Genomic DNA, 16,637 nt, shown 5'->3' on the forward strand with positions numbered 1-16,637 from the left:
TTCTAAAACGTTGATATCTTTTCTTGCAAGCAAGGAGCAAATGGAAGAAAGTATTAGGCCACACAAATACACATTTAAGTCATGTAGTAGATTGGTGGCTTTGGAAATGCAGTATTATATCAAAGGTGCATACTGTTTCAAACACACTGTACATATTGGGCAAAAAAAAAAAAAAACAAAAACCAAAGATCTCTTGGTTTGTTTGAGACACTTGCAAAGGCATCTTAACCTGCCCAGATGCAGCTAGACAAAAATATCTTGCTCTGACTATAAGTAGCCATATCACTAAACATATCTACACAAACATTCCGCTATGTCCACAGGGAAAGACTGAAGGTTTGCGGCCGCACTACGATGCGGAACAAGTGCATCACCTGACCTAGTCTGAATATACTTTTATAAATATGTACAAATCAATTACAGGCACTTGAAATGTCTTTGGTTGGAATAAACCAACATTGCAAGATAATGTATTCACAGAGTGTCAAGACCCATTCTGGGTTCAGCAGGCAATGATTACGGTTCTCAGTCGTTCTCGGTAAAAGGAGAGGATGGATTATGCTTCTGACAAAGCAACCTAAACAAAAGAGAAAGAAAACATTTAATTAAAGGCAAGTTCTTAATCCTGTTACAGTGATATTACTTATCTCTGGGCAGCTGGCATATCTGTGCTTGCCTTTTCAAAGAACCTTGGGAAGTCTAACTTGGAAAGGAAATCAAAGTAAGTCTGAAGGTGTTTTGTACTCAGCATAATCAATAAAATTGAAAAACTCAAACCATTCAAACCCAAAAAACCAAACCAGCTTATTCTACAAAACATCATTAAGATCAAAAGGTGTCAACAACGGCTTTCTACTTCACAAGTTAATAAATTTAATATTTAATCCTTCAAGCAAAGTGCAAATCCTCCAATGCACTACTGAACAATGACTGCTTCAATAGCTTTGTTATTGTTTTTAATTTAATTCTGATTAACAACCATTAGAAGTATGTATCATGTTTTAGTCAAAGCTTTCAGCCTGTTGTGATAAAAGATAAATAGAACTACTCAGTGCCATCTATTCAGTGCTTCACACAAAACAGTTCAAGTAACATCAGAATTATGGCAGAAGAGCTGCAGCCCTGCACTTACTGAGCTGCAATAATCCACTTCTGTGGGACAGAAATCTAATTCTTAGGATGTACAAAGCACATATATGCCTTTTGTAGCATCCACCTATACTGTCCACAACGAAACACCCATGTCTCTTTGGAAGGTCATTAAATCTACATCTCCAGAGACAAGAAAAACCAGTCTGTCCTGTGTAAAAAACATCTTCTGTGTTTTCTTATCAGAGTCAATATTTTGTTACCACCCAGACTCACCTTTTCAGAGCAGAATTCTGTATTGCTTTGCCTCAGTTTGCTTGGTCTGCCTTTAATAACTGCATAGCAGAACATTGTAATCACCATCACAAAAAGGAAGTAACTGGTGTGCATGAGATGCAGGTTTATTAGGGAGCGATCATCCTGCACAGAGAATTAAAACCATTTACTGACAGAGCACCAAAGGTTGGCATTTTATATTAAAGCAATAATTATCAGATCAACACGGAAATTACTTCATGAATCAAGTTTTCCCCCTTTATGCAGCTGGTGTAGTAATGAAAGCGATTCCTAATTGTGGCACAAAGAGCCAAAATGTTCCTTGTGTTAAAAACCTGTGTTATAGATCTTTTCCCAAATACTGGTAGAGGCTTTTAAACGATTTCAAAATATAAATGTTTGTTTGTTATTAAGAGCTGTGAGGCACATGGAGATTACATGAAGACCATCCCTGGGGGCAGAGCATTCCCAGCTCTGTCTCAGCCCTACATAATAAACCAGCACTGAACATGCCTATTTTAGGATGTGAACAGAACCACATTCAATTAAAACAGAGCTAAGCATTTATCCAAAATAACACACAGAAACACCCCAGCACTTACATCTGGAACTATAACAGTTAGTTTGGGATTTAAAGCATGATACACTTTTCCGATTGCTCCTTTGTAACACCAGAAAGGGTTATAATCTTGTGCATATTTGGTGTTAGAGTCCCTTGCTGTGGTGAAGATCTTGTACCACAGGGTAGCATTGCTGTATGTTTCAGGAACACAATGTGGTGGCTGACTGCAGAAAAAACAGAAATAATTAGCACCCTGAGCACATTCTCCATGTTCAGTAAGGACAACTTTTACTGCCCTCTCAAAACCCGGTTTTCATTTGGACCTTCCAAAACAACAAAAACCCCAAAGCTTAACCAAAAGGGTCTATAAAAACCACATGATTCCCATACTAAGATTAGACTTTAACTGCACGTTGTTCCAGTAAGTCAACATCCCACAGCTTAATTGGGAAAACACTGGTTTTCATAAGGCTTCACACGTGTTAATCTATCTGGTGGTTCTCCAGGTTGGGTTGAACAGTGTCAGGGAACCCAGACAAGACAAAGGGAAACTATTTTATGGAAGGTCTGTACCTGCTGGGGCAGGGGCATGGCAGCACAACAGTGTTTTGCTGATTTCTCAGCAGGGGAGAGGATAAGAACCTTAGGGTCAAATCTTATCTCTCACCCAAGGCAGTGACATTAAATTATAAGGTATCTTTCTTAAATCTCCACGGATTGTTTTGCTGCCAGTGAAGTTTAGGTAGCATGTTGAAAGGCATGTTTAAAAAACATGCTATGGTTTAAAACACCCTCAGAAAAATCCAGTGCTGCTAAAAGACAGCAGAAGTTCCAAGACAAATGTTTTACTGTGGGGGAAGGAGGGAAGGTACATAATTTCCACGGTCAACAGGAATGTTCATCAGGAACTAACATCCTCAGAGAACCAGCTGAGGAATTAATCACCCAGGAACCAGTCTGGGAAGGAGTGTTTAAAAAGCACTTACACTGTGACAGGAAATACATTGCTGGCTGCTGTCACAGTCATGCAGGTTGTGAACACGACCTGCTCGCAGTGGCCATGAAGAACACAGTCATCTGAATTCCAGGCAGCTGGCAGGGTGAATGTAATATTTATTTCCTCATGGGATTCTCTGCCTTTGAGAAAGAGAGAAGGAAAGCTGGTTTTCGTTCACAAAAGTATCTGAGCAACAATCACCAGGATAAGGAGAACACACAAACGATTAAAGCAGCAACCACCACCCTGAATCTGTACCTTTGAAGTCATCCCGGATCTTTACTAGCAACAAAGAGAGCAAAAACAAAGTTAAAAACCAAAACAAACTACAAAAACCCCAGCTGCTGATCTTTCTAATCTCTCCCGCCCCAGAAGAACTGGGGTCACTAAGCTCCTTTCAGAAATTAAAAACTATTTATAAGTGAACTCCTGCATGTTTCAGAGAACTTTATTAGAAAGTAAAATCTTTAGATCTTTAGCCTTTCTCCTCTTAAAAACTTCGTTCCACATTTGTTTTTTCTGATGCTCACTTTTCAAACTGGAGGTATCTGTGTAGACGAAAAGGTACCAGCAGACACTGGACTGCAAATAAAGTCAGGTACAATAACTCCACGTGGATATATTCAGACTCAAAATAAATCCAGGCTGCTGGAAATGGAACTTGCATTTGATAGCTCTTAAAGCAGCAACAAAATAACAACAGGAAACACAATAATATAGATTTGCAGCTATGGGCAATGTCTCTCCACAGGTCTCTCAGGTTCAAGATTCCTTTAGGGATTATTATAAAATGCAACCCTGGCTAAAAGCTAAAATTCAGTGAGGTTCTATTATCAATTTCCATTAATTTTCTAAAAACTCCTGTCAAAACTTACTGGTAGGCAGCCACACAGCAGACTGGTCATTCCCCACCACAAAAACTGCAATCATCTTATCTGTTGCTGTTTGTGATATTAAAGCTTATTCACATATGTATTTTAGATAAACCACATTTTTTTAGACAACATGATACTTGCTCTCTAATGTCTATTTGTCACTGCCTTTAAAATGTCAGTTAAGGACCTGAAGATGTTTCAAGACAGATCTGAATACAGTCACTTTACAAGCTTTTGCTGTTTGGAATTGTGTTGGCTTAAAAATTACCTTCCATTGTCATTAGGTTAATCATTTAAAACTGCAAAGACTGATCTGGGTCCATCTGCAGGTCCTTTGCCACTCTGAACGCAGGGAAGAGTTCTTCTAACAAACAAGTAAAGGGCTCTACACAGGAATATACTCACAACAAATCTGGAAACACATCTCTGTTGTACACAAAAGATTTATACACCAATAATTAGCTGGTGAACTTTTATTTGATTATACAGTTAGCATTCAAATGATAGAAGCATTTAAATCACATATTTGGGTTGGAAGGGAAAATTCAACTCATTCCACGCCCCTGCCATGGGCAGGGAACCTTCCACTATTCCAGGCTGCTCCAAGCCCTGTCCAACCTGGCCTTGGACACTTCCAGGGATGGGGCAGCCACAGCTTCTGTGGGCAACCTGTGCCAGGGCCTCACCAGCCTCACAGGGAAGAATTTCTTCCCTAATATCCAATCTAAACCTACTTTCTTTCACTTTGAAGCCAATCCCTCTTGAAATGAAAAAACCTCTAAGAGCCAACTGTAAACTGAATTTTTAAAGGTCCAGTCTTGCATACCTGAAAGTCCAATTTGGTGCCCAAAAATTGTGGAGCTCAGATGTGTGACATTGCGAGAATATCCTCCAAATGGTCTGAGTGGGTCCAGGGTCAGTGTGATGGTAACTGAGATGTTTATTGGACCAGAGTCCTCCAGAGTCTGTGGGGACTGTGTGGAAGATCTCGCCTGTCCACTGGTCACGGTGCTCTCTGGAGTTGTGGTATCGTTGATGAGATGCTTCAAGGTTTCATTCTCAGATATACAGAAGTCCAAATCATTAAACCTCAGGAGGAAAGTATTCCAGTCCTTAAAACAAACACAGAGATTTCAACCAGATTAGCCAGTTACTGCTGGCTGCCACCTCTGGGGAGCTGTGCAGGCCTTGAGAGGCACCATCCTGCCTGTGTTCCAAGCCATTTAACAAAAATTACACAGCTCACAAAGCAAGCACAAACACCACCAGGGCTGTCTCAACAACGGGGCAAGCTGTTTACAGAAGTCAGATGTGTTCAATCCCAGCCACTGCCTGACCACAGCTCAGCACAGCATCCTCTGAACTACAAAGGGAACATCCTAACTCGGTCTGTTCCCACCGTGCCCAGGGTAGGAGCGGTTTCTGGCGAGGTTTCCCTCATTACAGAACAGTCCTGCTAGGTAAGGAGTTCCCCAAAACAGCCAGCTGGCCCAACAGAGCAAGAAACAGGAAGGTTTCTAGACATAGCAGGGAAGATCCATGACAGATGATTTGGGCTCATCCTCGAAATAAAACAAGACTGCCAAACATTGACACCAACAGCCTCTCCCCTATGAAATGAGAGGCTATAAATGAAGACAATCTCCCACAAGACTCTGTGCTCTCCCATAATGTTCTGATTCTGGCCAGGACAGGGGTAATTTTTTGCAGGAGCTGAGTTATGCTATACCACCTCCCATCATTGGTGGGGGAAAGAGTGTTCCTTCCAGCTGAGAAAATATGGTGGAGGGAGCTGTCCAGTGTCAGTCCATGTAAATATTTCTTTTCTTACACCTTTTGTCATTAATATTGTTGCTGTTACTGCTTGTTTTGCTATGTCATTGCTGTTTCCAGTAAACTGTTCTTATCTCAACCTGTGATCTTTGCCTTTTGTGCTTCCAGCTGGAGAGGGGGAGCAGGGAACACTCAGTGGGGGCACTGAACATCCCTAAACCACAACACAAGACAGAGTTCTTGGAGGGGAAAAAATAATCCACTGCTTAGCTCAGGAACTTTTTGTACCTACCTCTGTCATTTCTGGTGACTTGATCTCCTTGATTTTGAAGAAATAACCCAGTGTCAGGAAAGCTATTGCCATAGCACTGACACTGATCATAAAGACCACGAGCGGAGGTCGGCTGCTGATGTAAACCTTCAGGTTCTCCAACAGGTTTATGTAGAACATTATTCTGATTGTTCACCTGAAAAGAAAGAATATTACAACAGAGTGACTGGGCTGTGTGCTCCAGTGTGGAGGGGCTGGCAGATCACACCAGACAAAAGTTTGACGACAAGAAATGGAATTCTACGCCGAAGTGAGATTCAATTATATGAGTGCACTGTTCACTGAACACTGTGAGCCTTAAACACAGCATAAATCAAAACATGCTCGACATCACCTTCTCAGCACCTGAAACTGCCAGCTGGGAACAGATTTTAAGAAATGAGGAGAACTTCCAGCACAGCCCAGTATCACTGATAAGAAATAAACCCAGATCTTTCCTTTCCCCACACACCGAGGCAGGATATACATACACTGTCACACCTGAATTCCAGTAAGGTTTGGATTCACCAAATTACAGTGTGGACAGAGTTGTAACACAGCCCACAGGTCAAACCTTGTACATCCTTTCAAAACTGAGGCTGGAGCTTAAAGGATCCCTCTTTACACCATCCTTAGCCCCAAATGCCTCTACTTTCAAAACAGGATCTGAGAAGCATTTTAGGCTTCTGCATCAAGAATCCTGAGGTCAGAAACACCTAAGAACTGCACTAGGGTGGAGGCTGGAAGACTCTTTATTTGATTCTTGCAGGATCTAGAACTTTTGCTAGAGTCTGAAAGCAAAGACAGACTTCCACATGCTGAGGAAATGTACTGCATCATTAATTTTTGTCCAAAATATAATATTTTGTCTGATTCCACTCCTGAATTTTCACTTACAGAGCAGAAAGACCCAAATTAACTTTACTGTATCAGCTTCCCCATCTCCACTCAAAAGGAAAAGCAAACAGTCCAGTGTTAAAGGGCAGTCTTGTGACATCTACTTGAGAAGGTCTGCAAGGAGTTACTTCAAGCCAACCTCTTATCTATGTCATACCTAAAATCCTGGCTGAAAAGGCTTTTAACCCCAGCTGAACTAGAAAGGCAGTAACTGTTCCTACCAATGTGCTGCCTATCTCCAAAATTCATAGGGAAAGGCCAACTTCAGGACCAGCATCTTAGAGAATTCCACACTGCTAGAGTTAATGTTTGAGCATCCATACAGGTCTGGTAACATTTAATTAAGTCAGGGACTCCGTTCCCTGCAGGTCTGGGTGATCCTCACTGACTCTTATTAAAAGCACACAGTTGTCATTTAGAATCCAGGTGTAGCAGGGCTGAGGATGAGAGGGACAGGTTTTGAGAAACAGGGCAAGGGAGGGAGTGATCTTTGATCTGATCTATTGATTTAAAAGAAAACAAAAGAAGGGTAAAGGACAAGCATTGAAACAAAGCCTTTTTCAGATCCTTCAGTATACAATGATCACAACTTCCTTGTGTATACTCAGGATTTTACTGGCAGAAATGCTCCCATTAGTATTAACAGAAGAAATACTGACAAAACCTGCAAAACTGCCCCAGAGAGAGAGGGAAAAATTCAGCTCACAGAGAAGAGCCCCTGCAACAATAACACAACACTGAGTTGTGCCTGCTGACTCTCCCCACACACCTACTTGGTCTCCTGGGTGAAACCTGCTGAGACAGTGCTCTGCAGAGCACAAGACCACGTCCTGGGTTTACTGTTTTGCACCATCAACCCATTTTCATCCACTCTGCAAAGACCAGGAAAGCCAGCAAGTTTTTATGAGGGAGAACAACCGGGTGCTGCAAACACCTCTCCAAAAATAATGTGTGTCTCTGAGTGAGAGCAGCAGTGCAGGGGAAGGGGGGGAAGGAGAGAGGAAAGAAAAGGTGATGATAAATGTGCACCTTACCAGAACTCCTCTCTTTGTCCCAGACCAGCTGTGCCACGGCCAAACAGGCCAGTGAAGGTGTCAGAAGGCAGGAATGAGAGGGGAAGGGAGAGCTGGGGCTGGCAGGGATCATGCTGGGGACGATCCGCCCTCCCGCACGTTCTGCCTGTCTTGTCCCTGGCAGCAAATTTCTTAAATGAGCCCTAGTTAAAAATCCCAAACACTCCATCTAGAAACATTGGAGACACATGTTGAGATGGAAAAAGATCAAAAGATAAACCAAAAGCAGAGTTGTATTCAGTGCTCCCTTCTGAATTTCCTTTTGAAAATACCACAGATGCAGGGTTTATTGCAGCATTTAATCAGAGCTGAGTGTCACTCACAGCATATACAGGGCTGTGAGTCCTTTTTAAAGGGGCTTCCAACAGCTCCATTAGCATGTTTGTTTACCACAGGGCCTAAATTCAGCCATAAAACGGGATGTGCTGAAAAGCACACGCAGGAAAATATTTGGGCTAATATTTTTATGTAAGAGATCACCGGCTTTTAAGTGCCAGTTGCTTAATATGCTCCCATAACTCAACGGCTTTGAAAGCAATTAGAAAATGCTATAAGCCTCAATTTCCGAGGCCTAATATGCCTTTTGAGCATTTGTGAGAGAAAAGGGAACAACTGTGGATTTCAATACTGGAGCTGACATGAAAACAGCAATTGGATATGGCTGGTGCAAACCAGAATTGCAAACGTTTCCACGCTGCTGCCCGAAGAGCTACTGATTTTTTATCAAAGTACTTAAATAACATTAATTATTAAAGAATTCGTGAACCAGATCACTGCAGGTACATCTAAATGTATATTCCCACTAGATTTTAGGGTTTTCTTAACCTCCTCCTTTCTCTTAGGACCCGTGAGAATCACAACACAAACACAGTTCTTTTACCAGCTCCAGTTGTAACTAACTCCCTCCTCTGTGTAGACGAATAACTTAAAGACTATGATTTAGACTTTTATTTCTTCTTCACACAGTTAAGAAAAAGAAACCCAATGCTATTACCTCCTGGCAGGTCAGGCAAGCAAGATCAGATTTCACTTTTTAGCCAAATAAATAATTTAGTGAGTGGCTCTAATGACTCTGCTGCCTCTCCCCACTCTGGCTAAGCTTCTCAATACTTGTTAGGCTGACTGGGGAGATTTTTACTGCACAAGTAGCTCAAGTACAACGGGAAGAATGAAAACTGCCAGCCTGGAACATTGGCCACCAGCTCCAAAGTAATTGCTGGGTAGTGAAGGGTGTTCATCGGGACCAAATGCAGAGTTACAGCTGATGGAACTCACTGGGAAACCCTGGACAAGCCCTGGAGATGCTCTTAAATCAGGCCCCACAAAGCCTGGAAATTCTGTTATACAGGTGAAGAGATACAAATGGAAAAGGATAGGATGGAAATATAACAGTTAATCTACCAGAGTCCCAGGGAAACAGAGATTTGGGCAGCTGTCTAAAAAGCAAGAAAATAGTCACGTATTCTGCAATTCGGGGAATTTCCCTCCGGTACAGCTCAAGATCACAGACAGCAACCTCAAAGGAATAACATTTGTAATTCCTCCTTATTTATATATGAAAAAAGGAAACTGCTGAAACAGATAGATGAGGTTTTTTGAGAATAAATTACAAATAAGGAAAATCTTGAAGTCTGTTGCAAAGACCGAAAAGTCAATGAAATGAGTCACAGCTGAAGTATTAAATTCCCATTTCAGAGCTTAATATCAAAGGAACTGAATTCCTAACAACAATAAAAAAATGTATGCTGTACTAAAGCAGATATTAAAAGCAAAATTGCAGTTGCCAAAAGGAAAAAAACCCACCCAAACATGAATTTTAAAGAGATCAAAACTGTTTGACATTTTTTACCTGTATCTTGCCATAATGTCAACTACCATCTTCCCACTAGAAAGCTTAAGATGATGGAATTTCCTTATAAATAATTCCCATTCTTGTTGTGCATGTAAAGATATTCAGTCTAGAGGAAGGGTTTAAATACAAAACCACTACTGAAATATCTTAAGGAAGAAAACTGTGGGTGGAAGGGAGGGGCACAGGCAGCACTGCCCCATGAAGACCTCGTATGTTTTCCAAGCCTGAACATCCCACTGCACAGAACAGAGTTTAATCTGAGCTGTGCAGCTCAGTTTATTTATAAATCAATTAAGTTTTCAAAGATGCCCCATTACCAGCAGTACAATGGGGTTAGGAAATGGGTCACATCAGGGTTAACCACTTTGAATGAAAATAATGTTGCTGCCAGAAAAATATTTACTAACACAAATCAATCCAAGGGTGATTTTCTTAGCAAACCATCCCTAAATAACATGCAAACAAAGCAGTGCTGTTCATCTCAAATTAAAGTGCCACTCAGAGTAGTAAACAGCAGCAGGTACCAAAATTACCTTTAATTTTGTTTTCTTCTCTTCAAATCGAACTTGGTACCCAACACCGAAAAAACTAAAAGAGTGAAGCAGAACAGATCCCAGGTGTGTGAGCTGGGAAGTTGGGGTTGGAGCTGGGATAAACAAATGACATGGACATGGGATTGAAGGCACCCTCAGCAAGTCTGGCAATGACACCAAGCCATGTGGAGGGAAGGGATCCCATCCAGGGGGATCTGGAGAGGTGGGGCTCATGAGGTCCAACAAGGCCAAGTGCAAGATTTACTTTACCATACTGATATCTGTGGGGAAATCCTTTTAGAAAGCAGATAAAGACCATGTGGGATGAAACTGTACAGCCTAAAATCTCTGCCAGCAGCAGAAGGGCAGGCAGGAAGGAGGAATTCATCCCAGAGGAACAAAAGGAGGGGAATCCTCCAGAGCAGAGCACTACCTCTGTCCAGCTGAGCCTCTTCTCCTGTTCTTCACTGCTAAAAAAATACACCAAACAACCTCCCAGTAAATGCCACTGGACTTCTCCCCAACACAGAGGAAAAGAAGTGACTGGGGTGTGTGGAGGAGGGTGAAACCTGCTGAAAACATCACCTTGGATTCTTGAATCCACTGCAACCGAACGCAACCAAAAGATCTGCAGCCAGATGTGCACAAACACATCTCCTCCCCCAGGACTGCTCCAGGAGAAAGCTCCTGAGTGGGAGATAACAGAGGATTGGCTCAAACCAGACAGTGGCTTATCAGTTTTCTGAGCTATTTTATTCTACAAATAAAACTCCCCATATTTCCCTACAGCCTGGAAGCAGAAATTGTGACAGAAAAACGGCCTGGCCCTTTGCATATGCAAAGAGCACAGGCAGAGGACACTGCACAGAGCAGAACAAGAGTGAGAATGTCACCTGTTGAAAAGGACATTCCTTCCTGGTGTTATTCTGATAAATAATAAATAGGGAAGCGGATTATTAACAAAAGCCTGAGAGCCTGGGGGCTCGCAAGAACAGAACGAAGCAAAATGCTTCATACTTGCATGAAATGTTTCTCTCCAGCCCTCAAAACCCTTTTCAAAGCATAATTAAGCATTTCAACGTCCCCAGGAGCTCCATGAACAGCAAACGTTTCAGTTCTGCCCATAAAACAAAGCCAAGGAAGTAATTTGGTCGGTTATAGCAAATTTTAAAGACCAAATTGATGCTGAATTTCAAACGCCCATGTTTCTGACTTTGACTCTCTATAAAGACAGAAAAGTTACTATAAAAGGCAGGTGACTTAAAAAATCAAATGGAAAATATGTGGATCACCCATTACTCAACCTGTGTATGACAGCCCCTCCCAAAAAATACGTGTTGTAGCTCAAAATGTCTGTGGTGGATTTACCACAAGCACCTGAACTCTGTGCCAGCTGCTGCTCCTGGGACAGCAAAGCTGATTTTCATTTCCCACTTGAAGAAAAACTGATGCAGAAACAGACAGATCCAAACAAGCCCCAAATATTTTTTTTTAAATGCTAGAAGTTTTTAAAAAAAAAAAAGAATCAGCAAAGGGTTATAAGTTAAGAAGTTATAAGTTAGGAAATATAAATAATGTGAGGAAGCCTTTTTTCACTGGTCCAGTGAACTCTGAATTCTGACTTCTGTTAAAAGTGAAAAACACAATTTAAAACATAGCCAGCTGTAAAATCAAAATGAACCTTACCTCTGACTGAAAATACATATTTTTGTGATAAACTGGAAAAGGGCAAACGAGCCTGTGCCATGGGGACAAGGACACTTCCATATAGGAAGGTAGATGGGCATTTTAAAACCTTCCAACTTCTACAAGCCAAAGTCATGACTTACAACATGACTTACCATAATCTAAATAATACAGACTACAATAAAACATACAATAATAGACTGAAGGGCTTTGAAGTTGTATTAAAAATGATATTCTGGTTACTGCTGCTTAGCAAGAGAACCTGGGAGAGGAAGGCAAAAGTAAAGTTATGTTGTTTTATAGGATCTTTAAAGACCCATGAGAAATTAAATTCTGTGTATACTGTACTGACAATGGCCAAACAAATACAGGACATCTTTAATCAAGAAATATGTAAATGCTCACTAACAGTTTAATAATCAGAAACTGGTTGAGTGCCCAGTTTAATAAGGTTAATTGCTGACTTCTTTAAAGCCACCTGTCAAGGAATGTGGTACCAAATTCAGCAGTGAAAGTGCAGAGGAATGCTAGAAAAAGGCTCTTCAGCCTGTAATGAGAACTGTAAGGAGACAAGGATGCAGAGAGATACACAGCTTGAATCCCAAGCAGAAAATGACTGACAAGTGGAGGAAATGGCAGCTTTGGGGAATGGCAAAATAAAGAGCTCTGGGTGTAGAAAGAAGGTAATTCTGGCTGTGTGAGACAAGCAGGAAAGCAGCCAGTAGCCACTTATGAAAATAGAAACAGCAGCAAAAACAACTGAAATAAGGGACCTGGGCAACAGCTGAAATATGAAGGCTATGGCAGTAATATTATCATGTCACATCAGCAATATTATCACTTCACTCCCACTGGTCAAAGGAAACAGGACTTTATTTTGCTCAGCCCAAACTCCCGTAGGTGAGTTCAGTTTCCATTTTACAGATAACTAACAAAAACCGACATGCCAGGACACCAGTTTTCTTCCAAAACAAAACTTGGGAGTTCTGAGTCCTGGGAACCAGCTTTATTCACAGGTCAGGACGGTCTTCTCAAAGAGAAAATAAACTCCCACACATACTTGCTTTTGGCAAGGGCAGCTTTGGGAAAAGCAACAGAATTCTGACACCAGTGAGTTTCATTAATACCCAGTTTAGGGCCCGTTTGATAAAACAGCTTCATTTCTGCAAAACCTCCTATGCTATTTAATGAAAAACGAGATGATCACAGGTGACAGATCTGCAGGATCAGGTCGGGGGGTGTTCCAGGAGGGAGCTGCACACAGGGGGCTGGACGTGCCAGGCTCCTTCTCCCCTGTCTCTCCGGGCTCATCCGGCTCACACAAAGGGCACCAAGGTCTGTTTGTTCGTGCCCTCGGATGCTCCCCGGTGCTCACAGAACACAGTGACTATTTTGTCTTATCAGGCGGCATTTCAAGTTCTTGTCTTTCAAGTGGAAGAGAAGAATCGCATTCCACCAGCCCCGAGCCACTCCTCAAATCGCGGGAGGTAACAAAGCTACCAAGGGCTTAATCCTCTCCGATGCGACTAAACCTGGGGTCAGGGAGCATCATTCAGTCCCGCAGGCACAATTCAATATTATCTCGCAATTCAATACGATCTCTGCTCAGTCTGCCTACAAAAGTTATCCCTGTCCTGGGCACACCTGCTGACCAGGAGCTGGCTTGCAGCCACCGGCTGATTCCCAGGGACCGGAGGGGGATGGAAGCGGCAGTAACTCACCGGATGAAAGTCGAAACATTTTGTATGTGCAGCTTAAAAGCACAAGGATTAGTGCGTTATCTCCCGGAACTCAGCCTTTATAAAAACGCAGTAATGATTTACCACAGCAGGCCCGGCCGTGAGAGGGTCTCTCCTTCCACGACAGGTTCTCCTTCCAATCGCAAAAAGTTCATGGAAGTTCGACGAGGATGTGGAGAGCAATCCTTAATGAATCCCTATCTACACTCCAGGATTGTCTAACAGGGAAAATTACACCGCCAGAGCTAATCCCGCCAATAAATTTTCCCCAGAGAAGACAAATTCTTAAACAGCAAACAAAGGGAAAAGGAGGGGGAAAAAAAAACCCCAACACCCAGGTGTGCTGTAATCTGTTCTCTCCAACCTTTCCCGGCGTGTCCACACCCGCGATTCCGACACATAGTTTGAATTTAACGGGGGGGATGTAGCAGCCATGTTCCTAGGCATGATGCACCAGAAATTTTATTATTAAAGACGTCACGAGATCATTAGTCAAGTTAAACCCCAAAAGAGTAAAAGAGGATGAGATACAAGTAAGTAGCGAATAGGAAAAAAATTTAAAAAAAAAAAGAAAAAAAAAGGCGCAGCCAAACAAAAAAACCCTAATGTAGGAATCACTATTCAGAAGCTATTTTGAAACGGAAATACAGCGCTACTGAAATTACTCTTTTTTTGCCTTTTTTTTTTCTGGTACGACGCCACATATACAAAGTTCAAGCTAACGGACCCCGTTCAAAAATAATTAATAATAATAATTTAAATAATAAAGCCAAGTCAAGGCTAAAATACACGAGGCTGAGCCAAACCACAGCCAAACCAACCCGCCCGGCCCAGAGCCCGCTCCCGACAGCGGCGGGACCCCCGGGACCCCCCCACCCACCCCCGCCAGGCCGCGGGGCCGCCCCCGTCCCCTCCTTACCGGCGCCCCGGGCCGGGCGGGGCTCAGAGGCGGCGGCGCTGCCGAGCGGGCGGGCTCTGCACCATCGTCCTGCCCGGCCGGGGGGGAGAGGCCGCTCCCCGGGCAGAGCCCGGGACAGACACACGGAGCCCGGGACAGACACACGGCCGGGCCCGCCCCCGCCGCCGCTTCCGGGGCCGCAGCCGTGACCCCTCACCCGCCGGGCGGGCCGACGGTGGCGCGGGGGGGACAAGATTGCGGCGGCGCCGGCAGCGCGGGAGGAGCCGGCGGCGGGCGGGGCCCCGGCAGCGCCTCCGACCGGGAACGGGCTCGGGAATGGCTCCACGAGAATGGGCTCCACGAGAATGGGCTCCACCGGGAATGGGCTCGGGAGCGGCACCGAGCAGGAACAGGCCCTGGGAGCGGCTCCGCCGAACCTTGTCGGGGTTCACCGCCTTGTCCCCTCAGGCCCGTGCAGCCCCGCTCCTCCCTCCCTCACGACACTCCTCGCCTTCTCCAGCCGCTCTTCACCTCCTTTTCCAACAAAAAACTTCCAATAAAAACTACCCAAAACATCTCTTTTCTTTTGTTCGATAGTTTTCTAAAGGTGCCCAATACCTTGAAGGGTTCGGGGTTAAATGCTTAAAAGCAAAGGGCGCAACAGAAGAAACCGTCATCATAACCGTCATTAATATTTATCATTATAATTATCAGTAATAACAGTAATATTAATATAATGGTAATATAATTAGTATGGTGATGATTATGCTGTTCACAGGAGAATAATGTGAAATCTTTTCCCCGGGAGCTGTAGCACACCGGAGTGATTCCAGGGAAGCACATGGATGGTGTGGGGATGATGGGTGAAGGGACAGAGCCGGGCTCTGCCAGGATTTGGTACTTTAGGAGGGTAAAACTAAATAGTTTCCTGAACTTCGTGCCTTCAAAGATGTCCAAGACAGCCCTGAATTAATGACTACTAGTCACAGTCAGTGCCTCCTCCTGCCCGAGGCCTGTGGAAGGCAGGAGGTAGCACAGTTGGCAGCCTCTCAGACAGCAAAAAATCATCCTGTAAAAAACACCAGTCCTGTACACACCTGGCTGCAGATCCAGGACAAGGACGTGTTCACCTCTCACAGGGTGCCCGGATGAAGTGTCCAACTGTCGGATCTCCTGTGGCAGCCACTCGAGCGTCTGCGCCTCCAAGGCTCAGCTCTGTGTGAGATGGAAAAACGCTCCTTGTGCCCCCAACCCTCTTAACCCCCGTTTCCAAACCGCTGTTCGGCAGCACCAGCTGTACCAGCATCTGCCAGTGCCTCCCTCCCCAGCCACAGGAGAATATACCCCAGAGCACTTGTAAACACTGATGATAACTGGGTAGAAGAAATCAATTTAATTTCGTAACTCGGTTGTGTGGAACCAAAGACGCCGCACACTTTAATTAACCAGCATTTCCTGTAAAATATCTTCTTTACTGAACAAAACAGGGAGCTCACATGCAAAGAAGTATTTTACAGCGTAAATTCTGATTCCCAAGGATGAGCTGCAGTCTTTGTTTTCAGTGACACTGAACAAGCAGTGGGCTGTTGAAAAAAACCCCAGTACTATGACTCACCACAGCACAGCACCTGTATTTCAATTCACTGGAAGAGCACATTTCAGTTCAACTCAGTTTCACAAGTAACTTGTTCATGGATACAATTCCATAATGTTTTGCAGAACTGGGGGCTCTCACTGTCTTTTACTCAAACTTGTGGGAACAGAGCACCCCTGTACTACAGCCCTGCCCAGGGATTATTTCTAGGAGGAAATCACTCCTGCTTTCTGACTGCTAAGTAAGGTTTGGAAATCCATCTTACCTGCCCGATTTGTTTGCTGAAAACATTCCCCCTTTAGTGGCTTGATAACAAGATGGCATATGCATAAAAGATACTTCAGTTACAAATGCACCAGTAAATCCTTAAGTGCTTAATCACTACAATGACCTTTCTGCAAAGTAAAAAAAAACTTACCCAGACTTGCACTTGAATGGCTGAGAATTGCTGTCTTCTGAATCACAGAGAATGCAGAAGCAGCC

At 43.5% G+C, this 16,637-nt stretch overlaps 1 protein-coding gene across 2 annotated transcripts; it reads right to left on the reverse strand.

The window, feature by feature from the left end:
• Nucleotides 1–6: 6 nt before the first annotated feature.
• TMEM248 (transmembrane protein 248) lies at nucleotides 7–15,833 on the reverse strand. 2 transcript variants are annotated; one of them, XM_017832534.1, is made up of 7 exons: nucleotides 15,658–15,833; nucleotides 5,865–6,039; nucleotides 4,626–4,911; nucleotides 2,914–3,064; nucleotides 1,968–2,151; nucleotides 1,366–1,509; nucleotides 7–577 (listed from the first exon to the last, which is right to left on the reverse strand). In XM_017832534.1, exons 2-7 carry the CDS (start codon nucleotides 6,021–6,023, stop codon nucleotides 557–559), a joined length of 945 nt encoding a protein of 314 aa, XP_017688023.1. In that variant the 5' UTR covers nucleotides 6,024–6,039; nucleotides 15,658–15,833; the 3' UTR covers nucleotides 7–556. The 2 variants fall into 2 exon arrangements, with proteins under 2 accessions (XP_017688023.1, XP_017688024.1); XM_017832535.1 differs by lacking the exon at nucleotides 15,658–15,833 and adding an exon at nucleotides 14,582–14,684.
• Nucleotides 15,834–16,637: the final 804 nt, after the last annotated feature.

The sequence above is a fragment of the Lepidothrix coronata genome, unplaced genomic scaffold, assembly GCF_001604755.1.
Source record: "Lepidothrix coronata isolate B3197 unplaced genomic scaffold, Lepidothrix_coronata-1.0 Scaffold203, whole genome shotgun sequence".
In the NCBI taxonomy this organism is placed as follows: Eukaryota; Metazoa; Chordata; class Aves; order Passeriformes; family Pipridae; genus Lepidothrix; species Lepidothrix coronata.